The 14,368-nt window shown below is 47.9% G+C and overlaps 4 protein-coding genes across 4 annotated transcripts; 1 reads left to right on the top strand and 3 right to left on the bottom strand.

The window, feature by feature from the left end:
- Window positions 1–142: 142 nt before the first annotated feature.
- Window positions 143–2,360, bottom strand: ONS95_008714 (uncharacterized protein; the record flags this gene model as incomplete). Its single annotated transcript, XM_058502259.1, has 7 exons — window positions 143–826; window positions 881–1,032; window positions 1,082–1,296; window positions 1,347–1,467; window positions 1,520–1,847; window positions 1,901–2,057; window positions 2,110–2,360. The coding sequence occupies 7 exons, from the start codon at window positions 2,358–2,360 to the stop codon at window positions 143–145; spliced, it is 1,908 nt and encodes a 635-aa protein (XP_058361186.1).
- Window positions 2,361–3,000: 640 nt separating this feature from the next.
- Window positions 3,001–4,614, bottom strand: ONS95_008713 (uncharacterized protein). Its single transcript, XM_058502258.1, has 3 exons — window positions 4,198–4,614; window positions 3,641–4,149; window positions 3,001–3,569 (listed from the first exon to the last, which is right to left on the bottom strand). Exons 1-3 carry the CDS (start codon window positions 4,432–4,434, stop codon window positions 3,152–3,154), a joined length of 1,164 nt encoding a protein of 387 aa, XP_058361185.1. The 5' UTR covers window positions 4,435–4,614; the 3' UTR covers window positions 3,001–3,151.
- A 1,202-nt stretch (window positions 4,615–5,816) lies between these two features.
- ONS95_008712 (uncharacterized protein) lies at window positions 5,817–9,998 on the top strand. Its single transcript, XM_058502257.1, has 2 exons — window positions 5,817–6,301; window positions 6,359–9,998. Exons 1-2 carry the CDS (start codon window positions 5,846–5,848, stop codon window positions 9,704–9,706), a joined length of 3,804 nt encoding a protein of 1,267 aa, XP_058361184.1. The 5' UTR covers window positions 5,817–5,845; the 3' UTR covers window positions 9,707–9,998.
- Window positions 9,999–10,160: 162 nt separating this feature from the next.
- ONS95_008711 (uncharacterized protein) lies at window positions 10,161–10,847 on the bottom strand (the record flags this gene model as incomplete). Its single annotated transcript, XM_058502256.1, has 1 exon — window positions 10,161–10,847. The coding sequence occupies one exon, from the start codon at window positions 10,845–10,847 to the stop codon at window positions 10,161–10,163; it is 687 nt and encodes a 228-aa protein (XP_058361183.1).
- Between the last annotated feature and the right edge of the window lie 3,521 nt (window positions 10,848–14,368).

Genomic DNA, 14,368 nt, shown 5'->3' with positions numbered 1-14,368 from the left:
CGAGCAAACTTACCCAAGACCAGTCACTGGATCCCATCCTTTAGCAGTGGGGAAACCTGGGCCTCCACAGCCTGGGTTGCTGCCCGAAGTAATATCTGTGAAAGCCTCAGGGTGTTGATACTATCACAATGTCAGTTGCGTCTCACTTCTGTTGGAACAAGAGGAGACTTACCAAAACCGGGTGAATAAACCCAACAGTGCTCTTCCCTGCCGCAATTCTCTCCTCATTGACCAAGTTGAGAACCGCACCCCAAACAGGCGCGGACAGCGAAGTCCCTCCCACCAACCACCACGACCCATTATTATACACAACCTGTCTATCACCAACAGCACCAACATCGGGATACGCACGCCCACCATGATGATAGATCCCACCAGTCACACTACTGAAATCGCCATTCTGGACATAATGATGATATCCCTTGAAGCCCAGAGTATCCTCCACCTGGTCAAAATACGCATCCACGGCATCGCGCTGATAACTCGGAATCCCAAAAACATTCGAAAATCCCCCACCGCTCGGGAATCTCGCCGTAGCAACCTCCTTGAGTTTCTGACCAGCGACAGGGACGGTAGATGGAGAAAAGCGATCCCATTCTGTGCTGCCGACGGAGAGGACGTACGGACATGAAGAGGCGTAATCCGGGTCGAGGATCTTGCCGGAGGCGCCGTTGCAGGTTTCACCACCAACGCCGGAGTCGCCTGAGGACATGACGATGGTGACGCCTTGGAGGGCGAGTTTCATCCATTCGTTGCATTGACGCTTGATGTAGTAGTCGGGAAAGGAGGCCTCGCTTCCGCCGTAAGAGATGGAGATTACATTAGTCTAGAGACGTTAAATGGGGGGTTCGCAGAGAATGAAAGGAAGGGGAGAACTTACGGGCTTGTAGACGCCGCATTGAAGTTGTCCCTTGTAGCCGCCTGGGCTAGGGTCGGGGTAGACTGGGTCGAGGCATTCCTTTACTTTGCAGTTTCCGGTCTCGCCAAAAGCGCTGTAGGTACAGTAGCTGCCATCAATAGCATCGAGGAAGTCTAAAATTATTAGTTCAAGTGTCCAACCAAGAATCATATTAGTACTCACTGTTCCAGAAACCATTGTAACCTCCATTGAACTCATAATACTCATCATCTTCTTGGAACAAGACAAGACCCTGGGGATAAATGAGTGGTTGAGCTGCATCAAAGTCAAGCGCTGCTTCAAGTGCGTCGGTAGTCACAAAGAGTGGTGTGTCTTCTGTTGCTCCAATGGCACCGTCAATCAGACGTTCCTCCGGGTATGTGCCGTTGGGAATGTTACTGCACAAAAGTCAGTGAGGGGGGCATGTTGAGACGGCTTTCAACCTTACGGGTAAAGGTGGCTGTAGTAAACATCAAGATCGGCTCTGCTATAATGAACATCGAGACTCTCGTAGATGCCGAGTTTGTTCCCAGGGGCCGACTTGCTGGCTTTCGGGATGTCATATTGAACTAGAATATATTATTAGCCGTGATCTAGTGACTAAAGTATGTCCGAACCCACCTCTCGTGCAATCAGCTGTAACATAAATGTCACAGTTGGTAGCATTCGTCTGAGGGAAACCGGGAAGTTTGGTGATGAATGGCTTGGCCTTTCCAGAACTCAAAGTGCTCGAGAATCGCTTGGTCAGCTCATCACCTGAGCTAATCTTGGCATTTCTGTGGCGGAGTCTGGTACCAGGAGTAATGTAATCAACATGTTCCTGAATGTGAGAAGGAAGGTGGTATTCCTCAGTTGACACATCGTGCACACCAGAAGAATGCTCCCAGAGGTAGAAGTCGGCGAACAGCAGGTTGTTGGCCTCTTCGGCGGTTGCGTCGAATTGAATCCACTTGTTTTTGAATTAGTTTTGAGATCACCTGAACATGAAAAGATGGCAAGTACTTGTTTGTTGACTGATGGTGCACATCGGTCAGCACTGATGCCAGATGAAACAAGCCAATCCATGACTGCATCAGTCGAAGACTGGCGAGGGGCGAAGAATTCAATGACTTCTTCCGGAGTCATGTGGTTGCCATAATTTGCAGATCCTGGAGTTGAGCTGCTTCTAAGTTAGCAAACACTTCGTGTAGTAAGTAAACGAGACTTCTCACATCTCCATCAATCTGTTGTGACCAGCTTCAAGGTTGTGCTGCTTCAAGCCAATTCTCATCGGGAAGACCTGACTGCTCGGAACCTTGGACTTCTTCGTCCATTGATGCCCCCATTGAGGCAAATGGCGCTCGTGCAAGCTGTGCGATGCGGGAATCTCTCGCTTGGTTCCGACAGAGTGGGAGATGGGACTTGCCAACGTCTCGAGGACGAGGCCACTGGCCAGAACAGCAACAAGCGAGGGCATCAACATGGTGTCTGAAGATGGGAGTAAGAGTGGGAAAGTCGAATACCCAAGAGAAGCTTAAGAGAGACCTATGCGGGGTCATCGTGATATTTATACATATATTGAGGTTCCTTCCCCAGTTCCTGGTCACGTCTTCGACATAGTAAATTGAGACCGGCATGCTGCATGATGAATGAGGCACAGGATATCGTGATCCGAAGCGGAAGGTTGTAGTTGTTGGCCCCTTATCCACCTTCTCAAAAGCGTTGGTGCAGCGTGTCTAGCGGCGGAAGTGGTGATCCTCGGCGATCGGATAAGCTTTGCTAAGCTTTCCAGGGATGGTATTGGTGGAGGATAAGCTTCCTTGGAAATTGTGACAGGAGGTTATGCCTTGCAGAATGAACAGGGAAAGGGCATGCAAGTGTCGTATTAATGTTTAACATTAGGTATTGTGGAGGATCTGCTTGTGTCGTGGATTGGAGATAACGGCCATCTCAGTGAGTAAGCAATGCCTCAGCCAGTGGTGGCATGAGTTCAGACGAAACAGAGGAATCGCCAGTTTTAAGACTTCTTTTGATTCAGTATTAAAAGATGCTTTCTCTCGCACTGTTTACGATGCGTTTAAGCACTCACAGATACATAGATTGTCACGTGATATACACCACAGGGCAGGCATGTTTCTTGCTCTCCAGCTGCTCCGAATCTGTCGGAGTCAAATGTCGACATTTCTAGACAAATTACACACGACAGTTCTGTTAGGTAATTTGAGATCCAGCTAATCTCATTTCCTCAAGTCGATAATAGATCCACCCGCCTCACTAAATCAGAAACCCAAAGACGTTCCCCTCACCCTCTCTAAACCACTTTACATTCCTCTCCCAAGCATTAACAACCAAATCCCTAGACACCCCCATAACCCTCTCTTTCAAATTCTTCCCCTCGTCATCATCCATAACCCACCCCGCAATCGGCCCAAAAGCAAGCAAATGCACTCCGACCTGCAGCGCATTCCTCCGTTTCTCCTCCTCGCTCAAATTCCCAAGTCCATCCACATAGCCTTGAGCTATCCAGAGTCCTGTATCAAAGCTTCTGTAAAGATGGAATGCCAATAGTTCACCGAGCATTTCGCCGTGATCAAGAGACGGGGAGTTGAGTTGGGCTTGTTCCCAGTCTGTTATGATGACGGGGTTGTTACGATTGGAGAGGTGTTGGAGGGGAGCCTTGGTTATGAGTATGCTGGTACACTTTTTCAGTGAAAGTTCTTGAGAAGCGGAATGCGTGGATCTGGATGGAAGGTGGAAACACACTTTCCTGGACAGAGATCGCCATGGATGAAACTTAGATCACCCTCATTTTCCAGCTCTTTCAGAGCCATATCTTTTACTTCTGTCAGAACAGACTTTGCACCTCCTAGAATGTCTGGAAATTGATCGACGCGGTCAATCATCCAGTCGTAGTTGATCATATGCTTTAAGCTCTGCATTTGCCTGTTGCCGCGGAGTGTCTCGCGTAATTTCACGTCGCTGTTCTTGTGGAAAGCAGATATGTACTGCCCAATTGCCTTGCCAAGAGCGCGGCAATGAGGCATCATTTCAAAAGAAGTGGCTGAGTTGATATGCGAGCAGATGTAGTCTTTTAGGTTTGCATAGTTGGGGAGGTACTCAATGACTTGCGTGTTCGTTGAGGCATCGTAAAGAAACACCTTTGGCGTTCTGACACTTGTTCGAAATGTCACATCTCTCTGTGATGTAGGAGCGGCGACCTCTTCAGTGACCGTGAAGTCTGCGAGTGCTTTGAAGCATTCTGCTTCAATGTTCTGGTGGCATCAGTCAGACAATTACGTCAGTGTCCGGAAATTACTCACACATCGAGCAATGCTGATCTTGTTTGCTGGTGCACCGGCCATATATGGTTCTCCATGCTTGACCACTACTTCTGTTGAGCCGTCTTCGAGTGGAGAGGTGAGAGTCGCTCTATAAATGAAATTTGCGAAGCCCCCAGTAAGTGGTTCGAGTGGTGTGGACGCGTAGCGAGTTGTTTTCAGCCACTTGAAGACTTCGGCTTGAATCTCGTCTCCGGTCTTTAAGACTGGAGTATCCATGCTGAAAATTATTGCTTGGCTTATTTCAATTGAGTAAAACACTATCTCAGGTTAACACTGGGGATTGTGGTCTGGTAAAGGTTACAGAATGGCCGCAACTGAGGTTACTTTTAAGCGAATTGTTGACAGCTGCCTAGGGCATGCCAAGCCACGCCCCTTTCGTTGAAGAGAGACCTCTAATCAAATGTTGGATGCCTATGAAAGGTTGATTTTCTACATATTATAAGGTATGTGTGAGTGATCGGCAGCTAGGTAAAGGCGGGCCGGATATCCGAAACCCGAGCCCCTGTCTGTACAGTAGGTTCTTCTTTAACTACCCTCAGAATTAACATCAGCTATCTTGATGTTTACATTCTCTTCGCTTAGAACTGGTGAAGGTTGTTCGTATCAGGGAAATATCAGAAGCCTCTGTACTCGGAATTCAAGTGTATCAAATACACCTGATATCTAACGTTCAGTTGTTGGAGGCTTCGATGGGAGGCCAGTGCAAGCACTTATAAGATCATGAATTCTGTACTGAAAACTTGAGATTTCAGAGTGAAATCAAAGGATATTATTTCAGTACCGGAGTCACAAAATTCTGTCTACAACCATGGGTACTCGAGATAGTGCGGGCTGTACTCATTGCGAGGTAAACAGTCACTTGTGAGACAAGCCGGAAGCGAATTTCTCTGTTGAAACTGGCTTGTCATGAAGATACTTAGCTGGACCGAGAGCTTGGAGTCTATTTGTATCTGTTCTTGTGTCAATAGTAAAGCAAATATGAATAAATCTTTAAGCGGCTTGTCATTGTTCCATCTCTTCAATGCCAAGGCTTAAGAACCAACCAGCTATAATCAAAAATTTTGCGGATCGAAACAAAGTCCCCTTATAAGATTGTAACGTATGTTTATATTTTCAACTTTGCATTTCATTCTCGCACAGTGATATATCATATCTAACGATGGACCGATGCTTAACGTCTTGAAAACAAGGTGATCATCCACTCTTTTCAAGCTTACGTGGTCTGGCCTTCCTGAATTGACTATTCTTATCTCCACGCTACTGCTGAAACTGTCGATGCTTGACGACGTCAATGGAGGCAGAGATCAAGCTTAATGGTTGGCCATGCTGGAACACGCCCCTTACTTCGTTAGTCCAGAGATCCTTTCTAGGCTGCCACTTTACGGGCGTTTTCGTATTTCGTATAAATTGCTCGGCATTGGGGCTGCTGTGCCTCGTCGGCGTGCAGAACCACCGGAAGCCGCGTCATCCACGGGCTGCTACAGGCTCTCTACAGGCTCTCTACAGGCTCTCGCTTAGCCATTTCCGACTTCGGGATTTGGGGCTGAAAAGGTAAATAACACAAATATCGATGCCCTGCCAGGTCGAATTTGAATGAGGTAAATCTAGGCGGGCTGTATCTCTCATTATGGGCTCTCAACCTCGAAATCATTCAGATATGGCCGCGCCTGTGCCAGAGACCATCGCGCATCAAACAATAATTCAGCAAGCACAAGCCGCAGCTGCTGGACAGCTCGACCAACCACAGCCCGCCAGACAAGAGGCACTCATCCAGGAATTTGATCTCACAACGCCAGACATTGCCGAAGACGATTTGCCTCCACCTGCGTACGGCACAACTTATGGCGAGATTTGCGAAGAAAAGAAGGGCTTGGGTACCAGTGCTCTCATCACTGACGATGGTCGTGTGAATATACGCGTCAACCAGCTTAATCGCCGTTTGTCTGCAGTTTTTACTCCGGCTTTACGTCAACAAGTGAAGAATGCACAGGATACTCCTGCACCTCCTCTCCCCTATATTCCTCCATCATTGGGAGGCGAGGAAGGAGTTTCTCCACCCCCGCCATTGAATGTGGTTATTCAGGTGAGCACACGTTCTTTGTAACTCGGCAAATCAAATCAGTATTAAATCCGAGTATAGGTCGTGGGCTCTCGGGGAGACGTCCAGCCTTTCGTTGCCTTGGGAAAAGTCTTGAAAGAAACATACGGCCACCGTGTGCGTCTTGCAACTCATCCTACCTTCAAAATATTTGTGGAAGAAAATGGTCTGGAATTCTTCAGCATTGGCGGCGACCCCTCTCAACTGATGGCCTTCATGGTCAAGAACCCTGGACTCATGCCGGGATTTCGCAGTGTTCTTAAGGGGGACATCAGACAGCGAAGGAAGGATGTGGGCGAGTACATTCAAGGCTGCTGGAGATCATGCTACAAAGCCGGTGATGGCATGACGGTCCAACCCAGTGAGGACGACCTTCTTTCTGGATCTGAGGGGAAGTTGTCTCAACAGATTGGGGCGGGAAAGCCATTTGTTGCCGACTGCATCATCGCCAACCCTCCAAGTTTTGCCCATGTCCACTGCGCAGAGAAGCTTGGAATCCCGCTTCATATCATGTTCACGATGCCATATTCTCCTACACAGGCGTTTCCACATCCACTGGCCAATATCCAGTCTTCGAATGCAGATCCCATGCTGACAAACTACCTAAGCTACGCAATGATCGAAGTTCTCGTGTGGCAGGGATTGGGTGATTTGATCAATCGGTTTCGCACTAAGTGTCTCGGGCTGGATCCCGTGAGTGTGATATGGGCTCCAGGCATGTTGCAGCGTCTCAAAATTCCTCATACCTACTGCTGGTCTCCGGCTCTGATACCTAAACCCAAAGATTGGGGTCCACATATCAACATCTCGGGATTTTATCTTCTCGGACTGGCTTCTAAATACGATCCTCCGCCAGATCTTCAGGCATTTCTCGATGCCGGTCCACCCCCAGTCTATATAGGATTCGGAAGCATTGTCTTGGACGATTCAGCTGCGATGACAGAACTAATCTTTGAAGCCGTGAAGAAGACTGGACAGCGAGTACTTCTTTCTAAGGGTTGGGGAGGCATGGGAGCAGATGAGCTTCCGACTCCAGACGGTGTGTTTATGCTAGGCAATTGCCCTCACGACTGGCTCTTTCAAAGAGTTTCCTGCGTGGTCCACCATGGAGGCGCTGGCACTACAGCAGCAGGTATCACCGCAGGAAGACCAACAGTAGTCGTTCCATTCTTTGGAGACCAACCTTTCTGGGGGGCCATGGTTGCGCGATCAGGCGCTGGACCGGATCCAATTCCTCATAAACAACTCACCGCAGACAGGCTGGCTAATGCCATCAATTTCTGCTTGAGGCCGGAAAGTATGGAACGTGCTAAGGAGCTGGCAAGTAAGATCTCAATGGAGCGAGGCAGTGATACGGGAGCTCAGTCTTTTCATCAATTCCTCGAAGTCGACCGACTTCGTTGTTCCCTTGCACCGTCCCGAACTGCAGCTTGGCGCGTCAAACGAACTCAGATTAGGTTGAGTCCTTTCGCAGCGTGCACTTTGGCGAATGCAAATCTTCTTGACTTCAAAGAATTGAAACTCTTCAGAGCACAAGAATACGTCGCAGATGAAGGCCCTTCAGATCCGATTTCGGGATTCGCTACTTCGTTCGTTGGAGCCTTTTTCAGCATGGCCATGGGAGTCGCCGACTTCCCATCAGAGGCGTGGAAAGCTTTATCTGTGCCATTTGATTCCAGACAACAATCTCAGGGATCCGTCCCAGCGCTGGCAAGCAATGGTGAGAGTTCATGGATGGGAGACCAATCGAATGCCACGACTTTACCGGATGAAAACCAAACGAGCTTGAATGAGTCAAATGCTCTAGCTAACAACTCTCCACGGCCTGGTATTTTCTCACACGCCTCGAGCAGAGGCTCAACTACTGCAACTGAGCCATCTTTGAGCACCAAAACAAGCAACACAGGCTCGAGATGGGTCTTCGGTCGAACTGAATCCGACCCTGCCCAAGACGCTGATATGATCCGTAATAAAGGCATGAGCTCAGACAAAGGCTTCGGCCGCATTGCAAAAACAGCCTTGTCGTCTCCAATGGACATCTCAGTAAGCGTCACAAATGGATTTCACAACGCGCCGAAGCTTTGGGGAGACGATACTGTACGCCCTCAACAGCAAGTCACTGATCTGAAGTCAGGCGCTCAAGCCGCAGGGAAAGAATTTGCTTTCGGCATGTATGACGGTGTTACGGGTTTAGTCACTCAGCCATGGAGAGGTGCACAGAAAGAAGGTGTGACCGGCTTTGCAAAGGGGCTAGGGAAGGGTATCGGAGGAATTATATTCAAGCCCGGCGCAGCACTTTGGGGCATTCCGAGTTACATGATGAAAGGCGTGCACAAGGAGGTACAGAAGCTATTCGGTAGCAACGTTCAGAACTACATCGTGGCGTCCAGAACAGCTCAAGGATACGAGGAATGGCTGCAGAGTTCCGAGGAGGATAAGCAGGATGTTATCGAGCGATGGAATTTGATTCAGAAATACGTGAAGAAGAAACACAATCGCGACGAGATGGTCAGAGACGTGCTGGAAACGCAGCAGAAGAAGAATGGGGACGGAAAAGATGTGCGGAAGAATGGAAGTATTTCAAGTTCCTCTCGGTCTGTGAATGCAGATTCCGGCAATTTTACGCTTGTAACGAATGGATCACGATCCATTGATGAGTCGTCAGCAGCAAACGACATCGAAGAGACGATCCGCCAGTCAGTCATTGATATGTCACGAGGTGACCCAGACGAAGACGCCAACAGGGAGCGAGCTATTCGAGAAGGTGTTTCTCGCCATCAAAGTCTCGGGGCCCAACAGCCAGTTCGAACCCGACCACAGCCAATACCATATGACCATCTTGACTGCCATGAACTCCTGGCTGCCAACGAATTTGATGCTCAGAGACAAGCAAACGAACGGCTGGGTCACGAGAGAAAGCTCAAGCAAGTCATGAGGCAAAGTCAAAGCGAACATGACTCTCGAAGCAGTGACAATCAAACCGAGGCCATCTTCGATCTCTACAGCGACGATAACACCACACCTCAACACTCAGCACCACCCGTGCCTGCCCGTTCGCGAGCTCGAGAGTCGGTGCAGCTCCAGCAGCCTCCCTCATACACCACTGGTCAGGAACATCTCGCAGGGACAACACAAGCTGAGTTTGAGTCACAGCAGCGAGGAAGGGCTGGAGAGAAAACAAAGGAGGAGAAGACCGAAGAAGAGATTGTTTTGGCGTACATTAAGAAGCAGAGTCTTTTGGAAGCAGAACACCAGAACAGAGGGAGGAATCGCGTTGGGGAGGGACAGAGGGAAGGTGAGGATGAAGGAGATGAGGAGCTGCAGAGAGTGTTAAAATTGAGCTTACAGGGGCATGGAAGTGAGGAAGCCTCAGGGAGTGAAGGGAAATGAAGGAATGTCATATTTTGGTTTGCTCGAAAAGTTTGTTGGATTGAGATACCCGGTCACTGGCTATTATTAGATTTTGGAGATATTTTGTTTTTGATTTATTATTTTTGTTACATTTTTCTGCTGAAATAGAGGCCAATTCTGTGCCTGAATTTAGGTGTTGTCTCGTTACTGAAGATTTGTTGACTACTGTGGCACCTTTCCTCGCCTAATTTTCTTACATGTATATGGATATAAACACCTTAGCCTGCAAGGTAGGAATCTTCCATTAAATGAGATCTGCTCTTCGTCACAATCGTGTTCTATTCGAAAATCCTCAAAAGTATATGAAAGTTTTAAACTCGTACTCCTCTCGGCAGACACTATTTATCCAAGGGGATCGCGATTCAACCACTTCCAACGTTCTTGTTCTCCTCTCCACCCTTCACCCCCTACCAAACAACTCAGCTAATCACCTCTACTCACCAGCCCCAGGGCCAGTGCCAACAGCAGCATCAACCAACCACCTCCCCCTCTCATCCATCTCAGCCTGCCTTGCTAGCCCCGCCAAATCCATCTGCTCCATGATCTCGCTGAGACATCTCTCGCGGCGGATTATCATTTCGTTGGTCTCCGTAACTGAGAGAAGATATGGAATTGAGTTTGGAGCGCCGGAGTTGGTTATGAAGACTGGGGCTGTTGCTGAGAGGGTGCTGGAGATGATAGCTGGAGCTGGGATTGCGGCTGGGCTGGATCTGGAAGGGGATGGGACAAACACCGGAGCTGTGGGTGAAAGGCTATTCGAGCGAACGACTCTTGGGACTGCAGCGGTCACAGGTGGATTCTGACTAGCAGCTGGGACAAACATTGGGGCTGTTGGTGAAAGACCTTCGGAGGAAGCAACTGCTGCTGTCGGGGACCCGATAGCTTCTGGCTGAGTTTCCTCACCCTTCTCAGGCCCACTTTCGCTTACAGCAGATGCCCCTCTGGGGACGGCTGGAATTCGAACTTGCGGGACGTGATCTATGTCGACTAGTTTCCACTCCTTGTCTTCAGATTGGCTAAATGATAGAACCGGAATGGTTCTAAGACTAGTGATTGTGGCTTTTGAGGAACCGGAGCTGAGCTTACTCAAGTCGACCGATATGTTTGTATATCGGGACATCCTGACTAGTGTCGATGATCTTGTGGCTATTGTGTGGTGAAAGCAAGAGTGACTGACTCTTCGACCTTCGAAATGTTGTCGGAGAGGTAAGAGACTAGTGAAGCAAATCTCAGGACAGCTTCTCTGGGTCGTTTTATAAGTTTGGATTCACATCCTCAGTTCGAGGCCCTGTAAATAATTGACAGGGGAACAATACTTTGTTCTAAGAACAATCAATTGCCACTTGAACAGTATAATTATTATTTTAGAAATCATGTCGTGGGGTGACAAAGACAGACACAGACAGACAAAGGCGCCGGTTCCTAATTCGCTTGAAACATAGGTTGTTCAATAAGCCAGCTACGGCTATCTCACTATATAGTTTATGCGCTCCGTAAATTGATAAAATAAACACATGTCGCAACAAACCCATTGTCTTTGCTCCACAATCCTCAACAACTCACTCTCGTGATTGTTTGCACCTGTGATTAGTAACTGTATCACAAGGCTCACAAAGGGGTCTTCAGGTCCCCGCATGCTCCGTCTATATATTCTCGCTGACATTACCATATGATAGCTCATTCCTCATCTAGCGTTGTCTGCACTTGGCCACCAAATCTTCTACAGTTCCAGATCCAAATACATTTTCACACCATTCTCCTCGTACCACACTTTAGTACTAGACTGATATTAGGACGATCAGTACTACCTACCAGTCTACCAACATCATGGATCCCAAAGCCAAACCATTCACTTCCTCCTCAGCCAAAGGCAAGACTTCCAACTCCGGAGCTCACCCCTCAGAAGTAGAATGGGCATCCATCAATTCGGTTCTCAACAAGAACGGAGGTTCGGGTAGTTCAGGCTCAGTTAGCAGTAATTCCAGCTCAAACAGTAGCAAGAACAACGGTCAGGGCAGCAAACGTAAGTAATAAGAGTAAATGGCCATGTGCGGCAAGTCAGTGATGAGCTGGTTGCTCATTGCTACACAGTTCTCGTAGGCGCTTGCTGGGATGTTGAACGTCTTTCAGTTTGAGCGATTAGGAGAGGAATGTCGACGACTGCTCTTCTCTGCTTCTGTAGCTTGTCCCAGATGGTCTCGGGTTTGCATCCCCTGAATCTGAACCTCAATAAATTCATTTTACTCTACCGTTGGTTCTTTCCTTGTTTTCTAAGCGGAGAATAGAAAAAAAAGTCCCAATATCTTAAAAGTGCTCTCGACTCGAATATGTGACGGAGTTCAGTCACTCATTGATTTTGTGGGAAGCATGTGCCAAGAAGCAAATGAAAATACAAACCCCTCCCTTGCCGAAAGTAAACAAAGGTGAACCTTGGCTGGCCCACAATTTCACTACTCAAACCCCGCAAAGTTGACACCGCCAGTGAATCTTCCACTTATGGTCCTTGTTTCACACCAATATCCCCCAATGCTCTGGTGTTACTGTTTTCTTATAAAGTTTCCCTCTCCAAAGTCTTCGCTCGGCATCATGGAAACAATTCTCGAGATGTCTGTCTCTACGGGAAGGGAGGATGAGCGGTGGGGGGAAGGGTGTCCCGAGCATGTCCACGCACTCTGTTCTCAACGCGGGAAAGTTGATTCCAGAGGCGGAGTGAAGCGATGGGAGGAGTCAGAAGTTGATATGTGAAGGCGAAGTTGTCTTTCTGCAAGATTAGATGTGCTGCTGCCAAGTTAATTTGCATCGTCAACAGTAGCATAGCTTCAGTGGCTTTGACTGTCCGTCTTGGATTGGGTTGACTCAATATGGACTTCTATAAAACAAAGTCAAAGTCTAGCTATCCCAAAACACACTGAAAGCCCACCCATCCATCTCTGGCCGTATCATTCTCCTTTCCAAACCCCCGCAACACTCCCAGTCCCGCGTGCGAAGACGTGGCCACAATTCCGTCTCGTTGGTGTTCCCAATACATTGATCCACCGCTATTTATGATCCATCTCAGCCGAACTTACTGACTAAATAACAATCTACGCAGTTGAGTGATCAATGATGCGAGAATCGAGGAAGGTGAATTCACGACCACACTCCTCGAGCTCGAGTTTCGTCTGTGGTAAAATAGTTGCGTCAGTGGCAAGTATCACGGAAGGAGGAGCGGAAAATATGTACTTGAAGGCCTTGAAGTTTAACCTTGGCAGCACCATATGGCAATAAAAGGATAAACTTCGAGAACTCATGTACACGAAGGTTCTGATTGAGTACTTACCGAACTGTCCATTGACTTCCTCATCACTTTCAAACAGGGAGTACTTCAACTAAGGTTCACTTGAATTGCTGCAGCGATGGGTCGAGGCTACTTGCACTGAATGGAAGCGCTGGTGATGAGCGTTGTCGGTGTTCTCAGTGTTGTCGATCTTCGCTAAAATATCAAACAAACATCATCTCTTGTACAGAGTTCTATCGTTAACTCTACTCCCTTCAACTCAGTAGAGTTTGAGTTCCAACGTACTAGTTGTACAGTAAGGTCACTTCTCCAATCTTCCGTAGCTGAAAATTCGCCCTCGCGCACAGGACATGTCTTCGGGCCACGTCTTTGGTGGTGTCTGTCCCTTTTGATTATGAGTGTATGTATCTTTTATATCTGAGAGCGAGCGTGTCAGACTTTGCGGAGGGTGAAAATTGTGAGTGAAAGTAATTGGCTGGTCACTAGATATGAATTAGGACCATAACAAGCAGGGACCTTCTTCCTACGAAACTGAGATGAGAACTTCTGAAAGACTCTAGTATAAGACATCCAGCAATGGTTGGCAAAAAAAAAAAAAAAAAAAAAAAAAAAAAAAAAAAAGAGCGGCGCAACGTTCTTCTTTAACCATTTTGTGAGGATGTCCGAGGCTGCACAATGGTTTGGGTGAGCAAGTCCGGCGCTTGGGAGGATTTGAGAGAAAATTGCGGTGAAAGAGGATATCAGCATGACCGATAAAAGACACTGTATAAAGAGCACGCTGGGCATTCGTAGATTTTGCAAAAACTAGAAGAGCAGGTTGATGCCATGGGGATTTTTGCAATCACCGATCTACTGATCACCGTTTATCGAAGAGTAGGTCTCGAAATGGGAGCGTCGTTATCCCCTCAACTGCTGAAAACACACTTTTCCAGGGGGCAGCGCTGAAGCGGGACACTAAAGCTGCCAACTACATGCGCATTTCAGGCGTTGCTCGCTTAATTACAGTGTGCTCCTTCAGGCTATCCACCCCTTGTAAAATATATGTTTCTTTTGGCAGCGGAGGGGATATACCAACAGATATGCAGCATTGGTTCGTCCGTCTTATCCAGTGGCTCTGACCAAGTTTTGATACTGTTAGGGATAGCGAAGATAAGCTGTTGGAGATGTTTGTGGTGTACTTAAACCCATACGTCTGAGTCTATACATCTGGTGACTTTATTTTGCATCGAGGAAGAGAGAGAGAGAGTGCGAAATGAGACTGGTGGTAAGTTGGCAAACTGGAAGGGAAGTTGAGGGAACGTCATATGATTGAGACGTGCGAAGGTGTTGAAACGGGTAATGTACGCATTTCGAAATCATTTGGA

This window comes from Cadophora gregata (assembly GCF_030347475.1).
Source record: "Cadophora gregata isolate MNR1 chromosome Unknown scaffold_3, whole genome shotgun sequence".
Taxonomy (NCBI): Eukaryota; Fungi; Ascomycota; class Leotiomycetes; order Helotiales; family Ploettnerulaceae; genus Cadophora; species Cadophora gregata.
The sequence above is the reverse complement of the archived record's forward strand: the minus strand, read 5'-3'. Positions and strand labels throughout refer to the sequence as shown.